The sequence below is a fragment of the Ambystoma mexicanum genome, chromosome 6p (genome assembly GCF_040938575.1).
Source record: "Ambystoma mexicanum isolate Mex_15411 chromosome 6p, UKY_AmexF1_1, whole genome shotgun sequence".
In the NCBI taxonomy this organism is placed as follows: domain Eukaryota; kingdom Metazoa; phylum Chordata; class Amphibia; order Caudata; family Ambystomatidae; genus Ambystoma; species Ambystoma mexicanum.
Genome location: NC_090935.1, coordinates 1,135,437,470 through 1,135,463,888, shown reverse-complemented (window position 1 = coordinate 1,135,463,888; position 26,419 = coordinate 1,135,437,470). Strand labels below are relative to the sequence as shown.

Below are 26,419 nucleotides of genomic sequence, written 5' to 3'. Positions count from 1 at the left end.
ACGTTGCTAGAGCACCAGCTCTACTCAGTGCAGATGGACCAAGACTAAATGATGCGCTGTCGAAATTTAGGGTGTCAGCAAGTCAACACGCCACACCGTCCGCCAGCCAGTACACCAGTACTGTATATTAATATATGCAGTGAGTGTGTATCTAGTTGAAATATTCATAGGCCTGGATTTGCAAGACCTGTGGTCCAATGGCTGTGCTGGCCCAATGGCTTCACAAATGTCTGTGAGGAGGGGTCAGTCAATACCCAAATCACCTACTTTCATGTTCCACTCTCCTCGTAGTTATTGGAGAGATTTTAACATGCCACTCCAATCGCAATGAGTGAGCTTGGCCTGCTCAGCGTGACTCCCCTCTGAGGGGTCTGGGTCGTCACGGGACAGCCCACAACCTACGTTGGTCACAGCCGTGGACCCAAGCCATACCTGCGGGATGCTTGTGTCCGGCTACGGCCTGTGGATCGCGTCCTGCCCCGGCAGACTTCCTTGAGGAGAGCGCAGGCAAATTGGAGAAAGGCCCCTAGGACGTGATCACGGGCATGGTCACTCCAACGCAGAGCAGCACAGCAACACCGTAAGTCAGAGAGTCAAACCGCACTGTTACGAGCGCACAGCCGATTCCGACTCTCAAATCTCTAATCCTCCATCTAGAGACTATAAATGAATAAGCGCATCAGGGTATACACAGACATAGGGAGGATTGTATGGGAATTTGAAGTATTTGCTTTTCAGGGCTGAAAGGATAGATGTGTCGAGTGGTATTCCTGACCAATGCTGATGGGCTTACACCATAGGGCTGCTTTAAAGAATTCTACTACACACTTAGTGTGCATTTTGAGTAATGATCCTCTTCTGGTGTGTCAAGGGCAGGCTTTACCTGGAGGCTTAGCTTTTTGAGCTTTGCAGAAATCACCTTCTGTGGACCATTATGTCTGCTGGCAGAGAAACAGCTGCAAAACAAGTGCCTTCATGAAGGGGGACCAACCCAGAGTAAAAATATCAAGGGGAAAAAACCTTCACAGCATGTCCACAGCACTGATCTCTAGAATGATTAGCGTAGCTTAATGTTTCAGGAGAGGTTTAGCCATATAAATAAATTGGAATGGTAGAGAGCAGAGCTCCCACTGATTACCAGAGATCTGAAGAGCACATGAGAAGTGTGACAAATCGGGGGATTCTGTCACTCCCCAACTCAACCAAGGGCCTTTCCTTGTGAGGCTAGGGAGGTGAGCCTGCTACGCAACATCCTCCCTTGGGGTAGAGGCAAGCAGGACCTCACCGGGAGGAACTCTCCCTTTGGGCACAAGGACTTCCGTTCCAGTGAGGAACTCCTTAAGTCAAAGATCACTACACCCTCTTCAATAAGATGCCATGAAGGAGGACCCGAAGAACAAATAATGTTTCTGATGTTTGTTAATCTGCTTAGAATCACATGCTGTGCATAGGTCCGACATCCAGTGGTCACTGCAGAGTATTGCATTTTGTTTTTCGTAGTCGAAAAGGGGACGTCGACAAGGCGTGTCTGTAACACTATCCCTATAGTGACGTGCGTTGTACCCACAATCCCTCACGCGTCGAGGTCCCTCAGATTGTTTTTTTCCGCCCAGCTACTGGTCGCCTTTATGCGGAGCTCCTCGAGAGACATTGCCAAATAGTTTATTCGACCTTTGGTCGTTTGTTATTAATACCAATAACAATAGATCCCTCCCTCGACGCAGAGCCGTTTCTCCACCGAGCAAGATCTTCGACGGAAGGACGAGCGGAGGAGATCCTTCGGCGCTGCCGAACACGTGGCCTGGCCTCGCCGGCCATACACAGTAGGGAGAGTGGGGCTTTGTGGTCTTTCTTTCTTTTCTTTAAGAATGCCTTTCTCTTTCCCCTCCCTCTCTTTCGAGGTCGTAGTCACACCTATTACCCTCAGCTATGGAGAGGACGCCATTTAGGTTTTGCCCGCTTTGCAAGGGTAAATATACCTGGAAGGATGAGCATAAACGGTGCAACCGTTGCTTACCCCTCGATCACCAGGAGGACGGCTGTGCGGCCTGCAAATTACTAAAGCCCAAAACTCTAAAGGACCGCAGGGTCAAAAGGTGGGCGGCCTACGCTATGTCTAGGCCTGAGTCCTCGCCCGCTGCCGCCGAGTGTGACGAGGATAGTGACTACACGGCCCCCGTAACGGAGGCTGTAGACCTCTCAAAGGAGCGTTCACGCTCCTCGTCGTCCGTCCCCGGCCCCGACAAGCCCGGCTCATGCCCAGCTTATGGGGATGAACACCCCGGCAACAAGGACGCACACAGAAAAACACCAAAGCACATACCCCCAGGCACACATTCGTCGAAGACGAAGACTGCCATAGCGCCAACGGGGACGCCGGGCCCACCGACGTCTTCCACCGACCGTAAGGGTCGTCAGCCCTCCCCGCCACCGCTTCCGCGACAGGTGACTGGGCACTCTGAAAATAAGGGCGCTAACACCAAAATTTCCTGCGACACGCATCGCAAGAGCGCTCACGTTGCCAACAAGGATTCGACGACCAATGACTCGACGACCAAGGACTCGACGAGCAAAGGCTCGACGCTCCATAGCGCGACGGTGACCGATCCCTCGGAAGAGAGAATGATCGCCGAAAGCCTCGCGCGCATAGCATCTAAGGACGGCCAAAGACGTACGGCGAGTGAAACGCCGAAAACCGCGCACAAGGCTAAAGATACGCCGAAGGCACCGGAAAACAGATCAGGTCAGTTCCCGACGCCGTCGGAAGGCCCTAGCCAGCAAGAAGGCTACTCAGAAGGCAAAGGCTCTCTTTCTTCGATGTTATGGGACAGAACCAGACAATTACAGGAGGAAGAAACCACCTTTTCTTTCCCAGACCGTCCTGGCCGACCTCAATGGACCTTTTGAAAGGTTCCAGACCTGTATGGACAAACTAGATAGGTTCATGTCCATCCCAGAAGACAGGGCGCCCAAGAGACCAAGGGAGGCATCCCTTGAAAGTCCAAGGGCTAAATACCAGAAGTTTTATAACCCCATACAGGAGGACATAAACTCTTAAAATCCCACTGAGGAAGACACCTTCTTCCAAGAGGAAGATGAGTTCACCTATGTTGAGGACCAACAAGAAGAGGAAGGTTTTCACGAGGAAACTAACCTATGTGAGGAAGGATTCCAGGAAGACGCAGGCGAGGGCGACCAAAATCCCTGGCAGTCACCGGCTAGGTCGACTGACACAGGCAGTAGCAGTATAGTCATCAGGTCTACTGAAACTACACCAGTCAGAAACCCTTCGCCTGTCGATGATCAACCCACCTTCAATGCACTGCTGAAGAAGGCAGCAGCGCATTTCAAAATCGAAACTGGAGACGTCACCCCAGACACCGATTTTGTGGAGAGGATTATCAAAGAAAACCCCCCCACTAGCCAGGTTATACCTATCCTCGCCTCAGTTAAGAGACGTATTACACCTTCTCTTTCCCCTCCTGCATTGGTGAGAGGGGTCAATCCGAGGATTGAGAAACTGTTCTCTCCCTCTCAATCAGACCCATTATATATTAAGGGTCACTCAATCCCGGACTCCCTGGTCGTGACCAACACCAGAAAAAGGGCAGGAGTCCCTCTATCTACTAGCGAGGCACCCCCAGATAAAGAGGGGAAGAAGCTGTATGCCCTAGCCAAGAGAATCACCACCTCTGCAGCATTCTCTACCAGAATCGCCAATAATAATACCCTATTGGCAAGCTACGCCGATGCTCAATGGGCTAAGGACATCGAAGAAGCTCCCGAACCCCTAAGGACTTGTTTACTGGCTACAGTTAACGAGGGCTCTCTTGTCAATCAGAGCATCGTCAAGAATACCCTTGATGCAGCAGAGACGGCTGGCCGCACTTTGGTACAAGGAATTTTACTGAAGCGTCACGTCTGGCTTTGCAATTCCGGATTTAAGGTGGAAACACAAGCATCCCTTATTAATAAACCCATAGAGGAATCCAACCTCTTTCGGAGAGCAGTGGATGACGCGCTGGAGAACGCGAAAAAAGAATTTGATACTATAAAGACCTTCGACCAAATTTCTAAACCTCCTAATAGGCGGGGATTTGGTAATAGGCGCTTTTTTCGTGGACAACGCCAGCAACAAAACCAACAACAGTACTCTGCCAGCAACTACCAGAGTAATAGCGGCCAGTACAATCGGAGGGGTCAACGTCGTGGCAAGGGAAGAGGCCGGGGTTCCACCCCCAGAGGCTCCCAAGCCAACAACACCACCAAGTGACGCGAAGATTCGTGTCCCCTCCCATGCAACGCCGGTCGGGGGCCGGTTAACATCCTTTCTTCCAGCATGGGACGGAATAACATCAGACCGCTGGGTACTTTCCACCGTAGCCTGCGGCTACTGTATAGAGTTCAACAGTTCCCCAACATACAGACCCCCGAGGGGACGCCGCATGACACCAGAACACCTCGCCATCATTCTCCAAGAAGTGGACCAACTGCTGGAAAAAGGAGCCATAGAGGTCGTGCCTCTATCTCAGGTAATGGAAGGTATTTATTCAGTGTACTTCCTTGTACCCAAAAAGGATCTAACCATGCGCCCTGTATTAGATCTGCGCCCAGCAAACAAGTTTGTCAAACCCCAGAAGTTTCGTATGGTGACCTTACAGGAAGTGATCCCACTGCTATCACAGGGAGATTACATGACAACACTGGACATGAAAGATGCATACTTTCATATTTTAATGTGGCCAGCGCACAGAAAATACCTCAGGTTCATGATAGAGGGCAAACACTACCAGTTCGGAGTGCTACCCTTCGGCATAGCATCTGCACCAAGGGTATTCACGAAGGTACTGGCAGTGGCAGCGGCACACCTGCGCAGGTTATCCATCCCAGTATACCCTTACCTCGACGACTGGCTCATAACAGGGGTTTCTTACGAGACATGCTTCTCAAACACCCAAAAGACTGTAGACCTTTTGTTCCAACTAGGCTTCTCCATCAACGAGAAGAAGTCCAGCTTAGACCCCAGCCAAGTCAAACGATTCCTAGGGGCTCTAATTCGAACAAAGGACGGCCTTGTCTTCCCCTCCAACGAGAGGGTCCAAAACATGCTGTTTCAGATCCCCCAATATGTGGCAGGTCGAGAGGTGACGGTGCGCAAAGCGATGCGTTTGCTAGGTATGATGGCGTTGTGCATTTATTTGGTACCTCACGCGCGCCTGCGCATGCGCCCAATGCAAGAGTGGCTCAACAGCCAGTGGTGTCAGGCCAGCGGACAATGGGACGATCTAGTGGTGGTCTCGCAGGCCTTGGTTCTCTCGCTACGGTGGTGGACAAAGGAAAACCTGATAATAGGGAAACCCTTTGCCACACCCGCGGTGGAGGCCACTCTAACCACGGACGCATCCCTCACAGGATGGGGGGCTCACCTATCCCATCAAACTGCTGACGGAGTCTGGACTCCGAACGTAGCATCCAAGCACATAAACCTTCTGGAGCTACTAGCGGTGTTCAAAGCACTAAAAGCCTTCCAGGAACACCTACAAGGGAAGACAGTGATGGTCCTTACAGACAGCACCACAGCCATGTACTACATCAACAAGCAGGGGGGGGATCCCACTCTCCAGGACTGTCCAAGCTGTCACAGAATATATGGAAGTGGGCTCTCAAACACCTGTTCCTACTGTCACAACACGTACCAGGGGAACTCAATCTGCTAGCAGACGAACTCAGCAGAGACTTCCCCCTGCCCGAAGAGTACGAATGGCAATTGCACGAAGACATCGTCTTAGACGTCTTCACGCAATGGGGATTCCCGGAAATAGACCTGTTCGCAACACTGGAGAACTCACAATGCCAAAGTTACGCCTCCAGGTACCCCCAAAACCAGTCCAAGGGGAACGGTCTGTCGATTCAATGGTCAGGGAAATTTGTTTATGCCTTTCCTCCGACTCCCCTTCTCAACAAAGTGGTGCACAAGATGCACCAGGAACAGGTTACCATGATACTAGTGGCCCCAATGTGGGCCCGGCAGCCATGGTTCGCTCACTTGATGGAGATGTCCTCATCTCCCCCAGTGAGACTTCCCTGCCCGTACAACATGCTGTCACAGGACAAGGGCAGGACACTGCATCCATGCCCTCAGACCATGAACTTAGCAGCCTGGCTCCTGAGATCATAGAATTTGGACATCTACAACTCCCGCAGAGATGTATGGACATCCTCAGGGAAGCCAGAAAACCTAATACTCGCCACTGCTATTCTAGCAAGTGGAAAAGATTTGTCATCTGGTGTAGAGGTAAGAGCATCAACCCGGTTGACTGCTCTCCCACGAACATTGTTCTGTACTTGACCCATTTACTGGATTCAGGTCTAGTGTTCAATTCCATTAAAGTCCACCTAGCGGCACTTTCTGCATACACCACTTCCCAACTTAAAGTGTCGTGGTGGAAGATACCAGTTATCAAAGCCTTCATGGAGGGCGTAAAGAGAATACACCCTCCGATAGCTAACCCAGCTCCCGGATGGGACTTAAATGTGGTACTTTCTAGACTCATGGGCCCTCCCTTTGAACCCATGCACAAGGCAACACTTAAGGACCTCACTCTTAAGACTGCTTTCCTAATAGCTATCACCTCCATTAGGAGAGTAAGTGAACTACAGGCTCTTTCTGTTCTAGACCCCTTTGTAACAGTTCACAAGGATAAGGTGGTTCTACGCACACACCCAAGGTTTGCACCAAAATTCATCTCGAAATTTCATGTAAACCAGTCAATAGAACTACCAACGTTCTTTCAAAACCCTTCCAGCTTGGGAGAAAAAAGTCTGCATACACTAGATGTACGCAGAGCTGTCATGTTCTACATGGAAAGAACCAGACCACTGAGAAAGACTAACCAGTTCTTTGTCTCGGTGGCAGCAGGAAGAGAAGGAGATGCAGTCTCAAAGTCCACTATATCTAGATGGATTGTTCAATGCATCACTCTCTGTTACACTCTTGCTAAGAGAGAACTACCCTTCAAGCCAAGAGCACATTCCACTCGAGGCACTGGGGCTTCCATAGCGTTCATTGCAAATGTTCCCCTTTAGTCCATCTGCAAAGCGGCTACCTGGAGTTCTGTGCACACCTTTACAAAACACTACTGTCTAGATGCACACTCTAGATCTGACTCCCAGGTGGGACAGGCAGTATTAAGACATCTTTTCTCTACTGTTCCTTCTCATAACCCACCACCAACTCCGGGTACTGCTCGCTAGTCTATGCACAGCATGTGATTCTAAGCAGATTAACAAACATCAGAAGACAATGCATTACTTACCGTAAAAGCATTTCTGATGGTTGTATCTGCTTAGATTCACATGTGCCCACCCTTCCTCCCCGCTCAGATGGAAGGAACATAGACATCTTCTACATCTCTCTCTTTTCTGTACTCACTCACGTATAGAAGGCTCCCTCAGGGCAGAAAAAATACAAACAGAGGGACCTCGACGCGTGAGGGATTGTGGGTACAACGCACGTCACTATAGGGATAGTGTTACAGACACGCCTTGTCGACGTCCCCTTTTCAACTACGAAAAACAAAATGCAATACTCCGCAGTGACCACTGGATGTCGGACCTATGCACAGCATGTGAATCTAAGCAGATACAACCATCAGAAATGCTTTTACGGTAAGTAATGCATTGTCATTCCTGTCAACCAAGTGTACCATTAACATCTATGAGAGAAAGCTTAAAAGAAACTGGGACGAAGATCATTTGAAACATATTGAATGTGACTCGAAAGGAAAGAAGGGCTTGTATAATTTAGGGAAGCCCCATGATTGTGGCATAAAAAGAGGGAGGGGCAGGGGGGTCGCAGTGGCACCTGGAGAGAGACAGAGACTCTGGGAATTTCAAATCAGCTAGTGCTGCCCTGCTGAGATAGCCCTGGGCGTGCAGTGTTCGATGTGAGGAGGAAAATCTGGCGAACCCACCAAAGCTTTGGGAAAAGGAAGCCACTCTGATTGCTGAAGTGAGGAGAGAGCGTACTGAGTGGAAAAGGGAACCGAAGCAAGCAGTCCATGCACAGTGTTGGGAAGAGTCAGAGAAGGCTGAAGTGGAGAGAAGGCATACAGAGAGACGCCCTGACCTTGAAGGGAGGAATAGTGGTGGTGCGACCGCAGAGGAGACACAGTGGACATATGGGTCCATATCCATAAACACCAATACCACAGCAGAAGAGCTATCTCAGAATATAGCAAGTGACAAACCAACAAAGCTAACGGAGAGAGTGCGAGAGACTTTACTGATCAGTATGAAAAGTCAATAATAAAAGACTGGAACAACTTTTGTGAAAGTACAGAGAAAAGTGTTCAGATAATGAAAAAGAGGTGAGAAAGGGAGAAGAACTACGAAGGAGAAAGCAAGTGAAGGAACATATTAAGACCTGGAAGAATCCATTATCTGAACTGTATAACTTGATGAGTGTTGGCAAAAAGATATTTACGAATTCTGTATTGTACTGAACTTCAATCAGAATACGTTAGCTTTGGACCGTAGGCTGAATCGGATCTAAGACTTTGACTGACAAGCACCTTAGTTAGTTTGTTAGGAAACGCCCATAGTTTAGAGAAAGTCAGGGGTTTGCACCTTTCTGCTAAATAAAACAGTAAATTGGAAAGTCGTAGTCTGTCCTACTTCTGACCCGCCACTGACAACACAAACACAAAGTACAGTCCACTGAAAAATATGTACACTCTGTGATATAAGTACTAAAGTACTATATCAAAGTAACCTCCGTTCATATAGTAGTATAAGTAAAATGTGATATGTTAGGCATATTTGTAAAGCACTCGTTCGCCAAAGGCGGCATGGCGCTGCGAGAGGGAGAGATCTGAGTAACGACAACCAAAAGGTTAGAACAGGTCAGTTTTTGGTGCCTTTCTGAAGGATTATGATAATCCTAGCATATGCATAAACAAGCAGTAAAGGGCCTTGGGTAGGTGGGGGGATGCAATTCACACCTAGAGCATATGCAAATGTTAGTCACCGAACAGTAAAACTAATGCACACTATTATAATACCCTTAGGGAGTGAGTAGATGTAATTTACAAGACCATTGAGTTCCTGACAGTATAAGGAGAGAGACCAACTTTAGTACTGGGTGTATTAAGGACACCACTCACTCCTAGGGCTGGTGTTAAAAAATTGTTACCCAACAGTAAAATTATGATGCATTTTATAATACACCTTCAGAGTCAAATGACATAGAGCCACAGGAATCACAAATGTTAATATTATAGACCTCACATATATAACTGTATATAGTAAAAGGTCTGGGAAGAGACCCACCTCACCTGTAGGCTAGTGGTATATATAGTCACCAAACAATAAAACAATTGTGAACCTTTGTAATACTCCTAGAGGGTAGTGCCCAAAAATAGACTGGGTGGGGGGATGGGGAAAAATCGAATTTGGACTCTACAAAAAAAACAATCTCATAATGTCGAACGAGGGGAGCAGGGGTTGCAGGCGTGTTCCCCGCTCCTTTTGTTTGGCATGGGTTGGGGGGACAATAGAGAAGAAAAAAAGGGCGGGACCCTGTGGAATCCGTTTCAGCCCATAATTGGGAGATAGAACTGACATCGCAGGGAGAAAACGGAAGAAGGGAGGTGAAGACGGGTAAGTGCAGGTATTTTTGGATAATTTTAGGGGGTAAAGGGGTGCTGGTAGAGTGGATAAGAGGATTCAAAGTTTTAATTTCTACTGCAGCCGTAAAATCTGTTGTGATTTTATCACGTAATTCCCTCCTAGAGTATGAGTAGAAGGGATTCCCTAATCCAAAAGACATGGGAATCGGAGGCTATTTCGAGGCACCAAAATCAGTACTGCCTCTATGAAGGACACAGTTCAACCTTAAACCTGATACCAAAGGAAGATGAGGTTAGCTACAACCCATTCAACTTTGTAATATCCACTCAGAGTGAAATGCATGGATTTAAAATAGTAATTTGCATATAAAATAACAGGATTACTTTATAAATACAGTAATTGCTTTGAGTGTTCTAGTACCCCATTGGCCGCACATTTGAAGTAAGTCTTATTCATTTTAAGGGAGTTCTCAAAGTCTTACAAAGTTCGTCTGTTAAGTTTAATGGGATAAGCCCACTAGCTCCTCTGTGGTTATAATGAAAAGCAAGAGAAGTACAACTTACGGTTGATGGGTGCAGAAGATGAGGCAACCGCTAAAATGGCGATCCTGAGGGACACTGTTGCCCATGCATCCCTGGAATGGGCTTCAACTGGGCTTAGAGGAAGACCGATCTTGGCCCAACACCACCAGAAGCATTCATTCAGCTGCCTGGGCCGCATGCCTGCAGAGGTCAGTTGAGCCACAAGAATAAATCTGGGAGGATCCACTGGCTGATCACATGCTCCTGACTAGCTTTATTAAGAAACTCAGAGGTGTCATGCCCTGGGGCATCCAGTTAAAGACTGAAAAGTAAAGGGCATCATTAATGTAGATCTCCATTGCCTGTTGCTACTGACCAAAGGTAATGTTTGTTTTCTCCTTTGTATCATCCTGTACCAGAACTCCCAATACTATACTCCCTCTCCCCCCCCCCCCTTTCCCCCAGAGTTACCACCAGGTCCATCTAGACTACAGCAACCTTCCAAAAAACACCCGTAGGAAACAAAGAAAATATTTCTTTCAAACTAACCCAAACACCACCTACTCAAATAGCTACTACTCAAAATCATCCAAAGAAAAAGTAGCAAACGCACTATTCTCCTGCAACATATGGGAAAAGCCGCTCTCCCTCATTCTTAACTGCTCTTACCAAATAGCTATCAGTCACCACCCTCAAAGGACGCATCAAGCTAGGTTGTACCACCACCTTAACCATCAATTTCTAGAAGTCAGGATTGATCCTATGCCAGGGCAACCACCCACCCTAAGAATGTTTGCCACCAAAATTCCAGCTATACTAGGATGGTCCTCCTATCTACCACAAACCACACTCACTAATTCAAACAACTTCACTTACAACACCTCCACCAGCACTCACAATCTGGCCAAGCAAAAGTTTCTCAGACAAGTCACAAACCTAACAAAACGAGTACCTAACGAGTACCAATCTTCATTCCTCCCCCATAAGTCACTCCTCATCCTGGTGTCACTGCACATGCTGGTGTACAATATACCAATCCCAGCACACCACACACGATACTCCACCCCTACACTTTGCACACTACCACACCCCCTTTCTCCCCCCCTATTAAAATCTGCACAGCAGTCTCACTAGCCAGCACACAACACTCACACTGTTCGCTCTCTACAAACCCTTTTAAAGATGCTCAGCGATTCCAACCCAAAAATAACTACATGAACCAACACATCAACAACACAACTCTCCACTGTTCAGCAGACGATAACTCCTAAACATCCAGTACACTCACAACCAAACTACTAGGCCAATTTCTTATCGGTTCAATCCATGCTAGATCAGCAATGGAAAATGCACATCACATCTTGGCGCTAATAGAAGACTTTAATCTAGATGTATTGGCCATCACAGAAACATTGTTTACTAACAATTACATTACAGCTCTTGACACCCTTCTTTGCAATTACTTCACTATCAACGCACTCAACAGGAAACCTAAAGGTGGAGGCATGACACGCCTATACCACAAAACAAACCCTGTACTTACTGTCACCTCCAATTCAAACAACCAAATTTGAAAGCCTTGTATTCAAATTAATCATCAACCCTAACACTGTCTTAACATTTGTGATCTACTGACCTACCGCCACAATCCACACTTGCTGAACGAATGGGACTTTTCTCTCTGACCTCTCTGCCAGCACAAATAAATTCTTCGTCCCAAGTAATATCAGCATCAGACTACATGATTACAACGGCACTGTCACTCGCGCTCCTTCCACAACAGCCTACCTGCCCATAATATGAACCTCCTCTCACATGGCCCTGCACACCAGAAAGGGCATTCCAATGACATTCTTATCTTCAAATTTCCCTCTCCCCAAAGCAGCTTCTACTTCTCTAGCATGGACCAACCATTTCCTCCTCAGTACAACCGGTCATGTAACACTCTTTGCATCAGGTACACAAAACACAACCCAGAACATTTTCTTCAGATCCATGAAAAAGATTACTCCTTAAAACTTCAGAAAAACCTTCAACAAATCATTCTCCAACTTCATACAGTCCATCACCACCCTCAGACATCTTGCAAAACATTTACCACAAAATGACCACCTCACTTGACACCCTCACTCCCATAATACATTGACCTACACCACCAGAAAAAAGATCCAAGAAATGGCATGACTATGAACTAAACCTCCATAAACGTGCACTTAGAAAAGCAAAACGCAAATGGAGAAAAACCAAATCAGAAATGGACAAACTTTATTTCAAAATCCTCTCCAGAGGTTATAGCTTGATGCTCAAGAGAAAAAAATAGTGGCTTGGTAAAAGCATTTATCACCAGAAGTCGATTCCAAACAGCTGAAATCTTTCAAATATATTGCTTAATCACCAACCCTGAAACCTGGAACAACCTCATCACTCCTACCCAAGACTGGGCTTATAACATAGTGCTTGCTTCCCAAACAAAGATTAAGAAAATCCACAACACTGTAGACAGTTTCAACCTTAACAACTGTTTGACAACCCCAACTCTCAAGCCCAGCATCAGTCCACCTACATTGAAAGCCTTCAGGCTTACTTCAGCATGGGAAATCTAAAAGATCACGAACCTGAAGGCATCCTCCACTTAAACCAACCCTTGGCCAGGCTCCATAATCCCAGTAAATAGATCCATACCAGCCCCACACTGCGCACAACTGTGCAATCCCTCCTAATATGGCAAAAAGCAATAGTTGGGCCACTCCTGAAAAAGACTAATCTTGATGAAAAGAACCCAGACAATTGTAGATCCTTCTCCAATTTATCATATAGTAGTAACAATTGTGAAGAAAAAACTATAAAATACATTTAAGGAATGAAATCCTGACCCGGGTTCCACCACCAGAGGTCCGTTGAAATCTGGTTGCAGTGCGAGACTCTGATCTCTAGATGTATATTATGGTTGTGCTGTGGTGGGGCCGACAAACTACTATACACCCAGGCCAATAGGCTCTGGCGGTTAGGACCAACAATGGAATCTTGCTTTAGGGGCATGTACTCATGGTGCTGGGTGCTGCAGAAATGGTCCCGGAGGCATGGTTGATCTAGATATGTGGCAGTAGTGTCTCCGGCTGGTGTGACTAAGCAGGACCTAGATGGGTCAATCCCAGTGATGAAGGACCCTGAGGCAGAGGAAAACACAGCAAATGACTGAATAGAACCCATCAAGCAGCCCAGAGCCAGCACACTTGGAATATATGCACTTACCGCATGTGCAGGGGAGAACAAAACATCCAGCCAGACCGCATGAGATGGTCCCATGAAGAAGACAGCTCCAGCATTTGATCCAGTAAAACCAACAAGAATCCGATACAGAGTAGCTGCAGCCTCTTGTAGTTCCAGGCTAGCAAAGCAGGGAGGGATTCCTGCCTTTAGGCACCAGGAGCTGCAGGTTTAGTGGGCTCTATCCATAAAGGCCAGCAGATCCAGCAATAAAGGGAAGAGGGAAGTTAAGGATTGACCAGCAGAGAAAAGCGGGCTGCAAGGACAAAGGATCAGGGCGACATCCTCTCTAGCCATGCCATGATCCTCAGCAGCAGTCCATCTCCAATAAGTCTTCCAGCTGATTTCAGGAAATATATGCCTTCATATGGGATGGGTTCCCTCCAGATAAACATTTACACAGCGGAACACTACTGTCCACCAGTCCATGACCATGTAGCATTCAACGTTTTTGGTGACCAGCCAAACTTGCGTACACACAGGCACACTTTAACAGATGAGTATGAGGGTGTCTTAAGGAACCTCTCCCCATTTCAGCTGAATGACCATTTTGGCTTTCATTTGTGGTTCACGCAAATAAGGAAAGGCCACAAAACAAAATAGTTCGGGGTGGGACATATAAAAAGAAAAGAGGAGGATAATAAAGGCCATTTGGCTACTAACGCAATAAAATGGCAACAGACCTGGTGAAACCAAAAGAAATCTGCCATCACAGCCTTCTCCCCAACATACTTACAGGGTGAGAGAGATCACCCTGGGACCAACTGGGCTGCTTAACCTAGCATAACTTTTTGGGCACGTCTGCCCAACTAGCCATGTGGGCTAACAAGGGCAGCAAAACCTGAAAATATTACCGCTGCATGGAGCCTTCGGTAGAAGTCCCTTACAAGCCTTCCAAAAAAAGTTCAGGGATTCACTGAGTAAACAAAAGGAGCCCCAAACAATGTAATTCTGCGCAATAGTTTGCTAGAAATTTGAAAGGAAATTCTTATCTTTGGCAGGCCAAAAAAACCAAGCACATTGTCTCAAGGCAATTGTTTGTGGGGTAGCGGGTACTAAAGACATTTCTTGAAGTGGTTGAGCCATCTCTTAACAAGTCTGTTTTCAGGAGTCATTTATGTTCATCGAACTAGATCAGTGGGTGATTGTGGCGACAGTCGCATTTTGGATCGTTTAACTGTTTTGGAAACCTGTTAGCAGTGATTGGAAAATGCCCTAGCTCTATCAGCTGAGCTTAGATTATATTCATGAACACATGCCTACCGCTCTCTTTGCCTACCCCTCACACCACTCTTGCAGCTCACATTATGTTGATGGTGTCTTAGGGCTAAAGATATCAGCAGATATGGAGGCATGCTCCACTTAAAGAAATACAGCTCCCCACAAGTCTCTTCATATTACTAGCTCTATGGGGCTACGTTTTTATGGGAGTGACCTTTCTTTCACATGGTAATAACGGCAGGGGTTAATGGGTGACAGGATGGCCATGCAGTTGACATCATATGGCGCAAGGTCGAAGTAGTCTGGCAGGAACCCGGCAAGATTGTCACTTAATGGCAAAGAAAGCTGGGTGATTACTGGGATCTCCAGTCATGATATCCCTTTGAAAAGTATCTAACAGTTTGGTTACTGGATACTTTTATTATCCTTTCGTTCTCCTACTTTCTCCATGGAACCTTGCTATGCCTGGGCAATATGGTAGGGAAATTAAATGCAGAGAACCATAGTGCACTGAACTTGTGGAAATGGAAATTGAACTCCATAATATGGCGCTGTCGTGGCACAGCCTTTGCAGGGAGTACACCTAGTTGACAATATCGCTAATGCATCTTTAGTTTTAAAATGGACCTTGGCTTCCATTTTAGACTGTAGCCTCAGACTCCTTTGAGAACACATTTGGAGCGACTGAGGTTTAACAATCGATTGGCAACTTGGTGTCCTCTGCCCTGTGACTAAGGGATCACATCCCCAGCTGTTCTACCTAAAACCAAATCTTTAGTCCAAGTCACCCAGCCCATTTCCCAGCATTCAAAAATGACTCCCAGAATGCCCCTATTTGTTAGGAGCAAATCCTGCACTATATCCGGGTGAGGTAACTGTGTTTGGCAGGCATAAGGCTATGTTGAAACCTTAACTGGGCTCCAGAAGCCAGGAAGGCTGACGGAGAACATTTTTCTCATTTTGGTTATCCAGACTCTGCCAAAAAACCTAGAAGAGAGGAAATGCATCTCCTATAATCCCTTTCTGAAGAATGAAAACCTGGGACAAATGGGGGAGGCACAGATTAAGGGGTAGGAAGTCACTAGAGAAGACTTGATCACCCCACAGAAATGCTTTCCAACCCTGAAAGAGGAGAGTCCCGAAGAATCGCATTCTTCCCCGAAAAGATGGAATTACTATAGAACCCATTTCTGACCAAGACAACCAAAATGTATTCACTGTTATCTGTAGCTAATCAAACATTACTTTGGTGCTCTGGCTCAGACCAATAACAAATGTACTGTATACCTAACTCAAATGTAAGTTGTGCAACCTATACCAAAGCAGTGTTGGAAAGCAGAATTGAGGATGTGCAGTAATCCCATCCCATAAACAAAGACCAATTGCTGAATTGTCTAGAATCCTGTAGCACGAAAGAATAGGCGAATCAAATCGAAATCAACTGTAAACTGTAAAATGTTAAATACTGCTGTCACTTGCAACAAGTTGACAACTTGTGCGATGGACACAAACCTTGCGCAAATTCAGCTACAATCGAGAGTTTACAGATAAGAGGGTAGGATATAGAAATGACAAGAAATGGAGAAATCCTGCACATGTGAAACAGATCAGACTGGATGAGCTCAGTTTATTAGTAGCCAAACATGCACCAGTTCTACAACACGAGTAAAGATTTTCAGTTCGAGGGCTAACCTCAGGATATTTGGAACACGCGGAAAATGGAAAGTGTGAAAGTATTAATTGTCAACATATGGAATAATACTATAGCTTAGAGAAAAGGATAGACTTTAGTCCGTCCATTCAACTGGTGCATAATTATCTAGCTTGGAAGCCTTCAAACAAAGACCTTGGGGGATTTGGGTAAGCTTTAGTAATCATGCAGTAAAATGTACCCCATCTCCTTGAGGTAAATGGCATATTTGCTAGCACTAACTTTCCAATTCTCACTAAGGCAAGATAGATTGACCATTACAGAACATGGTGTGGAAGTTGAGCCCTTTTAGATACATGAGTTTCAAGCAATCTGAGTGACAACTTATCTGTAACATTCAGCTCTGCTGAAGGTTTTCCCTTAGAGGGCAAAGGAAACATTTGAAAATGCCTATTTCACTAAAGAAGCCTATGTGATGGAGTCACATACCGGAGGCCAGCAACCAGGGTGAGGGGACCACAGGGTGCTAGAAAAAGCCTTCAGCATTGCAATGACCATAGAGGTGATATTGGTAGGTTCCTATTTGTGCCACATCTTTCATGACGCTTTTAAGAAGGGGTCCAGACCTTCCTATTATGCCCATCCCACTTTCCATGGATCTCGTTGGGATAAGAGTCTCAGACCACATAATTCACCACCTAATTTCTCCCAGTCACCATTAGAATAAGAGACTGGCCACAAATGTTAAAACATTGGGAAAGGTTTCAAGTGAGTGCAGTCTTCAGGCTATACCACTGACTAGCTTTTTTCATTATTGCAGGACTAGGAAGCAGAAGCTTAGCAAGTTGAGTGACACGTACACCAACCTGAGAAAACAATGGCTGGTTCAGATAGGCACCATAAGGCTGCCTGATCCCAAGATTGCGAGTCCCCCTTCTAAATCGTAAGCCCACGGAGCATCAGCATATTATCTAAATACAATTAAGCACAACTGAACAAGAGTAGGGCTTGCTGTCTACCCCAAGAGAAATCGGGTGTCCCTAGTAATATCCCTGTTTACCCAATCCTAGAATGATCTTGGATATAAAAGACTGTGGCATGTGCTGGGTGAGGTCGACAGCAAAGAGTTGTGTGAAGTGAACTTGTAAAGGAAAGGTTGAAGGACTAAAGAGAGGACACAGTTGAATGAGAGCAATATCAGAGAGTAGGAGGGAATGCCATGATGATGAAGAGAAACAGAAGAGGGAAAGGAGAAGGTCGAAAGATAAAGTGGGATTGTGGAAGGAGCTGGTCATGGGCAGTAGGCAGATGTTTGAAACCGGGGATGGCCAGGAAGGAAGAGGACAGAGGGCCGAGTGAGAACCAGCATTGCCCAAACCAAGAGGGCCATGGCTTCGAAGGGTTATGGAGAGGCATACGGCAAGATCAGTGCAGACTCAACCAGGGCACAAGGTTATGCTGATGACTCTTCATTATCAGGCTTCCCTCAGCCACCTCCTCTCATCTCTGATTGTCTAACTGCCATTCAAGATCAGTGTGCTGCCAATGATCTTTGCCTAAATGCCAACAAGACTGTGAACCTCCTCATCGGTAGACCTTCACCATCCTTTCCCCTCACTCTCTGGCTGGCTTCCCTTGGCCCTCCTCCTACCCCTACCTGCGAGGCTAAGAACCTCAGGGTCATCTTTGACTCCTCACTTTCCTTCTCCTCCCACAACTGTCTCTAAAAAGTGAAACTTTCTACTACACCTCCTCAGAGGTACTCTGCCTTTCCTCTTTCCCCCAGAAGCTCACTGTCTCCCAAGCTCTGGTTCTCTCTAGGCTAGACTACTGTAACAGCCTCTTTCTAAATCTACCTGCCTCCACTCTCCGCCCTCTACAACTAATCCAGAACAGGACTGCGAGACTTGTCCTTGGCCTCAAGTCCTGAGACTGTATCTCTCCAGCTGCGAAATTTCTTCATTGGCTCCCAGTGGATGCAAGGATAAAATGTAAAACCCTCTGCATTGTCCACAAGGCTTTCTGGGGCCTGGGTCCAAAATACCTTCAACTATCCCTCCGTAAATACCTCCCCTCTCGAGCTCTTCGCTCCTCTACCTCTGTTGTTCTTCAAAGAAACGAGCTGGGGGTAGATCTGTCTTCGGCTGGGGCCTCCCTTTGGAACAGCCTCCCTGCCACTCTGAAACTTGAGGAGAACCATCTCTGGTTCAGGAAGCACCTCAAGACCTTCCTCTCTGCCTTTGCATGCCCTCCCCTGCCCCCACCACTCCTGGGTGTCCCCTGCTGATCTTTCTCTCTTGGCACTGTTCACATGGCCACCCTCTGTCCCCAGGGCCCAAGTACCTGCTCACCCTGCCACCCTCCTGCACTGCCTTCGGGCCAGCCCTTGCACTGGGGGCTGTATCTGTAACCATACAGCCCTCCACCCCCCCCGCTTTTCTTCTGCACTTACAAGTTATACCCTGTCGGCTAAACCCAGCACTTGCTGGCTGCAGGGACAACGTTTATCGCCTTATTTATTTTATTTATTATTTATCTGTTTCTCCTCTGTTCCGCACTTTCCCTTTTTCCTTTCCCATGCACTTGTGTGTTCTCAATTTCACTGGGCCTAGTAAGATCGTTGTTTTTGTTCTCCTCGGTTTCCCTCCCTTGCCTTGTCGCTCTCTAAAACACTTGTGTACGAGCGCAATATAAATAAAATATCAAATCCTATATATCTGTGGGTATGGCATCCCTTGCAACAACGCACCAGAGTGATTCCTTGCTGCGTGCCAACCTCTCACGAGTCGGCTGCTCTCTCAGCCTTGCTACGTTTGGGAGAAGCTGTTTCTTTCACAGTGCTGACTCCATTAATGAAGTTCCAGTCACACTAGAGCACTTGCATGCATTGGCACTTCAGAATTCCTGTATGTCCCACAGTGCCATTAACGCTTGCATAGCTACCACCAACGCACAACAAATGATCAGGTTTTAATTTGTTGAAGAGTAGTAGAAAAAAAGTGGAAGTGGCACTGAGGGGAAGTGATGTATGGGAATGGACATTCTGTGATTGGTCAGGAGGATTTGTCTGGTTTCGAAAAATATTGTGTGGACTGCTCAAAAGCACTGGGTATGCTAGGAATGGAAGTATTTGAGTGTTGGTGTTTTAAAAAATATATATATATTTTGCTTCTGAAGAATGGAATTAAGACAGTTTTGAAGCTCTCCTCTGGTCTTGAAATGGAATTGATCCACATCCACCTCGGACTCTGATATTTGACTCTAAAGTGCTCCGAGAGTAAGGATTTAAAGTTTGGCTTCCAGATTAGATAGAGTAATTTCTAAATCTAAACTATGTCAGTATGCAAATAGTTTGTGAGGCATTTAGGGTGTACATCCATGGCCAGATAACCTCATATTCCTAGAACAGACAGAAGGCACAGAGCAAAATGATCAATGAAGCAGAATTTAGTGTGATGAATCCAATGGAGTCATCACTGTTTTCCCTGGAGGGGCTATCTGAGAGAGGATCACATGGGGGGGGACATCCTGCGGGAAGGAGTGGTGGTATCCACATATTGGACATGGTATCCCCCTTTCCCCTTGCAGGATGACTCTCCCATTCGTAATACTCTAATGGCCTATGTGATTCTTTCCCTCCTTCCTCAAAGAAGAGTGCTGAATCTCCCCCATTCCAATCTACAGACCAACTTTCAAACATTGTCTTGCCCCCAAAACCTTTTAGATACATTCCTCCAATGTTTTCGTTAAAGTTAACTAAACAGGACTACTGTTCCCAGAAACACCTTAATACTGTGAAGAGCGGTGGAGGAATGCAGAGCATAAAAAGCCCAGAGCAGAGGCAACGCTCTAGTTGCTGGAAGAATGCACCTGTGTGCCTGACATTTAAAAACAGGACCGCTAGAAACCAAGGCAGACTGCTGGTGGAAGCTGGCTGTTCCTCTGTGCGATCGACGGGGGAGGAAAAAGATGGTAGAGCCATCCGGCTCTAATGCGGAGTAGAGGAAATCTGCGTGAGGACCACTAAATGCAGTGGGAACGCCAGGAGCCAGTGCAGGGCTCCTGGGTGTTCACTGGTGGAAAGAAGCAGCAAGGCACTTATCAGGAGACCCGTACGAAACAGAAGCCCAGCTGGAACCTCGCGAAGTGACGCGGAAAGCTGAGATGTGCGAGAAAGAAGACACCCGACAACTGTTATCGGCAGGCTACGGGAAGGACAAGGAATGCCACGAGAGCCTGTGAGTCCACCCTGGGACGATTGGAACACCGAGGTGTATTGGCGAGCATACCGAGTTTTAGTAACTGAACAAAACAGAACGGAAGAAGAGGGGAAAGACAGTTATTAAAACTGAAAGGGAGAAAGTGAAAGTATATCTGCTAAAGAAGGGAATGTGTGAAGTTTGCCCATATGCATGAAATATACATAAAAAAAACTGCAATAAGGCTAAGGTGGTGAATTGTCAAGAGTGGAAGTGTGAGCAAAACACTAACAAGGCTATATACCGTGGACTAAAAGAATTGGCCAAAAGGGCTTATGTGGTGAATTATCAAAAGTGGAGTTTTAGAGAAAGGCAATTACAAGAGTGAGAACACAAGAAGCCCTGGCAGGAGAGTATACCAGGCAGCTACAAGTCTGTGAATACAGGCAGCCCTGATAGAGTATCGTAGGTAACTAAAAGTGTGTGAATATAAGGGAGCAGAGAAACCCTGACAGTAAAGCACACCAGTCATCCTAGCAACTCAAAGGCCAAAGAAAGTTGTATATGATTTTGGTATTTATCAGGAGAAAAGACCAGAACCATTATTTGTAGGAAAACGTGAAGAAGGATCCAGGGGAAGGGAGAAACTCTCTCTTTAAGATTCATTTCCTTAGAATGTGAGGGTCAGAATAGTACTTTGGACACAGGACGGTTGTGTTTTGGACATTCTGACACTGAGAGATCCTTAGTTTTGAGTTCAGGTAGGTAAACACCTTTAGTGCAGGGACAGTGAGGCGTTTTCTCAACCCCTTTTATTTATCAAGAAGTCTTTAGCCAAAACCATGCCTAACTTGTGCATGAGTTTCATTCCTGACTCCTCGCATAAGTCAGCCAAAAACTGCAGGGAGTAGAGACAATATGGTCTGCCATCAAGAAGCCATACAAAAGAGTAAGCAGCAGTTTAGCTACATCAGTAATGCTCGGGATGTGAAACCGACCAAGCGGAAATGAGCAAAAAGCAAACCAACAAATTAGTGGTAGGGACTTAGCCATTACATTCCATTGGAAAGAAATATCTACATTAAAATAAGAATCTGTAAACCACAAAAAAGGGGTTAGCAGAACAGGCCAAACATCTGCACAGGTTTGCATATAAGAAAGTAGAAAATAAATAAATGGAGGAAGAAATGGAAAAAGTGGTGGAAGATGTAGTAAATCGGTTTCTCCCCAAAGAAATTCTGCCAAAGAAAATGATGCACATAAAATCAAAGATGTAATTACTAAAAGCTCTGACAGTAAATCTGCAGTACCTGAGGGTCTACCAAACCGACTTCAGGGATTCACTTAGCCATTTACTTCCATCCTTCCAGCATATACAAGAAAGTAAACCTGCAAATATTTGCTTATTTTGTAAAATAAAAATGGGGAAGATGAGAAACTGCGTGTTATGGGATTTGTAAAGTGCACCTCTGTAGTTGGTACATACTCGTGCTAGTGATTGGACTATTGGCAAGTAAGAAGTGGTGTGCTTTGTGTATATATAGAACTGAGGTGGCGAGTGACTTTTTTTTTTATAGCTAGCTAATAACTTCCAATGTGAATTTAGTGAATTTTTGTACAAACGTGTGGTGCTGAATACTTGGAATCGTTGGTGTTGGCATGCTTATGTACTCCTTTTCATTTCTGTGCCCCCAAATTCTAAGGATCGCCAGCAATGTTTGCTACTTCTCAATTGTTTGACTCCCTGACCTCTTGATCCTACTTGAAGCCAGGGATATGGAAAATGGGCATTGTTCTTTTTTTATTAATGGTGCAGTATTTAGACCATTAATTTTGGATAGTTGATTTGGGAGATTGTAGGCAAGGTGAGCCAGTAAGAGTTTGAAGTTGATTTTACTGGTTATCGTGTGAGAGATGGCAACTGTTTGAAATAATATTTCTTTTAATTTTAATTTTTTAGGTTATATGTCTCCTCACCCATCTCCACTAGGAGCACCGGAACATGTTTCCAGCCCTATGTCTGGAGGTGGTCCGACTCCTCCACAGATTCCTCCTACGCAGCAGGGACCCATGGTGTCGGGAGACCCACAGGTTATCAGCCAGCCAAACCGCGGACCATCACCTTTCAGTCCTGTTCAACTTCATCAGTTGCGAGCACAAATCTTAGCCTACAAAATGTTAGCTAGAGGTCAGACTTTACCTGAAAACCTTCAACTTGCTGTTCAGGGGAAGAGGACTTTGCCTGCAATTCAGCAGCCGCCCCCACCTCTGCCACCCCAACCTCCGACTAACTACAACAGACTACCTGGTATGTGAACATTAAAACTATGACAGAGTAAAGCGGTCTGGTTGTAAAATGTTCCATTTTCAATGTATTTTTTTTATCTGTATGAAATAGGACATAATAATCAGTTTGCTTCCTTGAAATTGTACCTTTCTCTTGAATAAACACAAGCGTGTTGCCAGATCCAGGATACACGTTAAGAGATCATTCAACGTAATGGGATACTTTTAAATGGTTACTTTTTAACACTCATTCTGTAGTCTTGTTCTCTTAGGCCATAGACTCCCTTTCTGCATTGCATAAACTCCTCTACATTTTTAGTGCCTGTAATATTTTTTTAAATAAAACTTGTAGGAAAAGAGACCATGAATACCTGGCTGACATTCATGGTCTGCTCTCAAACATGGCAGAGATTGATGCAGTTTTTGCCATTTTTAGTTTCCCCCTAGTTTAGGTAAGGCATCTGCAATGATGATGGATTATTTCCTTTCATTTTGTTGTCTCAATCTTTAAAAATGAAAACTATTTGAAAATGTCCATCTGCAGATATTAAACCGGATCTATGACCATTGGCCGCAAACAAAAGGCAGAACTTCTACGCTTTGGCCAATGAGGCCATTCCTGCACTGCTTGCCGGCCTATCGCCCTCTCACCCCACTTACCTGATGCCAGCTTCACTCTTCTAGCTCCTGACTAGACCACCCCCCTACAGGCCTATGTATAGGAGGCAGCCTTATGTTTCCGGCCTTCTGTACACCAGCCTTTAGGGGACCTGGCCTAGTGACCGCAATAGATTAAACCATAATATGAATCTGCTTCTTTCAACTGCAATCCATCTGGCGCATCATTCCATGCCTGACATTCCCTTCATTCAACAATAGCTATCTTTGCCATGAAACACTCTTGTTTATGCCAACAGGTTCTACTTTGCCCACCCAGAATATTAGCTAAATCTCCAATGAAGATTTCTGTTGTGCTTTTCCCTGTGCTGCTTCTGTCCGTGCGGCCCCGTTCTGCCCTGTGTTGACCTTCTAAAGGTTTATTATATGACTGTTTGAATTCAGTCTTTTGGTCTACATTATTGATAACAGAAGTGACCTGAAGAGGGATTTGTATCGATGTGTTTCTGAAAATGTACTGGGGTCCAATACCACCGGCAGGCAGAGTGCGCCTCCAAATACACCTGTTTTTAATTGGTTTGTTTTTACTTTGAGGGGGGAGTCTGTGCTCCTCTTTCTGCCAATATGCTGATGCTATTGATTTCAGGCAGTCCTTTGACCCATGTTGATAACTTTAGATATCCAAATAAATAGCCTTTGTTGTGCAAATTCCCAGTTACTTGGCATAGCTCTCATGTTTTAGAAAAGTCAAACTATCTGTGTAAATCGGGCTCCTTTAAAAAATGCGCAAAGACGTCTTGTGAGGCTTACTTATTCCTTAATTCAGCTTACTCTTCCATTCTCCTTATGTGGATCCCAGTGTACTTTCTTTTTACTGTTATTGATAAGAGAGTCACCTTAACCTTAGTTGGAAATCTTTGTGGGGCCAGATTATCCAACATTTCGATTTTGGCTAATTATTAGGCAGATGTATTTAGCACCCATTTTTGTTGCTTGTAATTGTATAACTTGGAATGTGGAGTGAAATGTTTGCATGTTTGTCAGCCAGCCTGATATGAAATGGAGCATATAGGACTTGCTCCAAAGTTAGTTAGTTCCCTATTGCTTAACATTTTAATCCAAGGCAAACCCAAATTGCCATCTAAACTAATTTATCATGTTTCTGTTCAGCCAATAAGGAGTAAAAAAGTTGCTCCACTTGTCCAGTGTTAAATGTTAAACTGAAGCAAAATCTGTTTTACAAAATTGAAATCCATACACATTTCACAAACAAGTGGGACGTAGACGATGGTGGGAATCAGCATATCAATAAGCGTACATCGGATACAATTCTCAGAATTTTAACAATACTACTGTATGACGCATGCTTTTCAACATAAACCTACCAACGTGATTTCATTAGTATATATGTCGGGACATTGAAAAGGCCTTCCATTGATAACTTGTTACAGAGCAATGATCCTCTGAGTTAATATAGGAGATGAACAGGTCAGACAGATCTATATTCAGTAAATGTATCAGTAGGGGTGGGTATGATTTTATCCATGGCGTATACAAGCCAAATTTTAGCCCACCACATATGTAGCAAGGAAGCTTCTTTCGGGTTCAAGCTATGAGCAATGGCCAAGCATGCTATTAGTATGCTATAAGCCAGCTTTGAATGTATTGCTCCCAAGTTAAATATTTCCTCAGTCTATATCAACCAAATTACCAAAGGGTTCAGGTAAATGCTCATAACTTTATAGGACAAATTAATGCTATTGGCTCCAACATGTTTTATTTTTGGGCTTTGCCACCATGCATGCGCCATGGAGCCAACACCCTTCCCACCACTTCACCCTGCATCCAACAAAGCGTAAAAGATCCGGGATACTTCCTATAAAGTTTCTCTCGGGTCAAGTACCACTGATACAGTCTTATACATATTATTGGTAATCGTGGTACATATAGATGATTTTGTTGCCCCTTTTACATATATGTTCGGGGGGATTGTGTCTTCCGACGTATTCCACATCTATGACCGGTAATGTCACAGCTGTACTGCTTTGGACATTTTTTCGGCAGTGCGCGCCTGCGTCGATGACTTCGATCCGTTGTCCCTCGCCGGTCTCCGTCGAGGGTCGACGTCACCGGATGTTATATATAGGACGCACGGCACCCGTAGCCTCAGCCCCATTTTTTCCACAACGTGTTTCCTTCGGAATCTTGGCCCGCTCGATTCTTCTCTTCGAACAATGTCTTCATCCTCTTCTGCAACCCCAAAGTCAGGCTTTAAAAAATGTCGGGACTGCGGTTCAAAAATGTTCATCACAGACCCGCACGACATCTGCCTCCGATGCCTCGGCGAAAGCCACGCCACTGACGACTGCGATGACTGCCAGTCCCTGACGTCTAAGGCCTCGCGGGAGCGTAAGAAGAAATTGAAGGTAGGTAGAGTGTCTAAGCCCCATAAGTTGAAGTCCGCTGGGCTTTTGATCGATGATTTGAGGGGCGACTCTCTGCGTCGGCGAAAATCCAGGGGGTCTCGTCTGGGAGTGGTTCCCGGCATTCCTCTGCCTCGTCGAGGCAGTCTAGTAAGGGCCGTCACTGGTTGCCTTCTCTGTCCTAATTGGAGGACTCCTCCTCGAGGCGGTTGACTTGTCCCACCAAGTCTTCGTCGCCGGCCGAATGGGATGCATTCCGCCAGCAGATGGCGATTTTCGAATCGCAAGGCACATTTCCGTCTGCGCCTTCGAAAGAAGCCGGCAAGGAACGGGCTTGGTCCACCACTCGCACGCCTTCGGCCGGTCGGTGCGATCATCGGGAGCTGTCTAGGTCCTGCACAGACAAGGGAGATCGCCATAGCCATGCCAGATCCAGGTCCCGGTCCTCAACGCCAGCGAGACCGTCTGAGTCTGTGAAGCCTTAGAAGAAGGCGTCGATACCATCGGTACCTTAGCCGTCGAAGGACACTCTTGACGCTCCGGCCTCGAAGAAATTGTCAAAGTCGTCGGTGCCTCGGTCAACGTCGATTCCCTCGACGACGT

The 26,419-nt window shown here is 45.9% G+C and overlaps 1 protein-coding gene across 2 annotated transcripts in view; it reads left to right on the top strand.

Moving 5' to 3' along the window:
* Positions 1-26,419, top strand: part of SMARCA2 (SWI/SNF related BAF chromatin remodeling complex subunit ATPase 2) — a 3,136,185-nt gene that overhangs the window by 205,025 nt on the left and 2,904,741 nt on the right. For both annotated transcript variants that reach the window (XM_069625745.1, XM_069625746.1), the window contains exon 4: positions 22,450-22,797. In XM_069625745.1, coding sequence (XP_069481846.1) covers positions 22,450-22,797 — 348 coding nt within the window. The remainder of the gene's footprint in view (positions 1-22,449; positions 22,798-26,419) is intronic.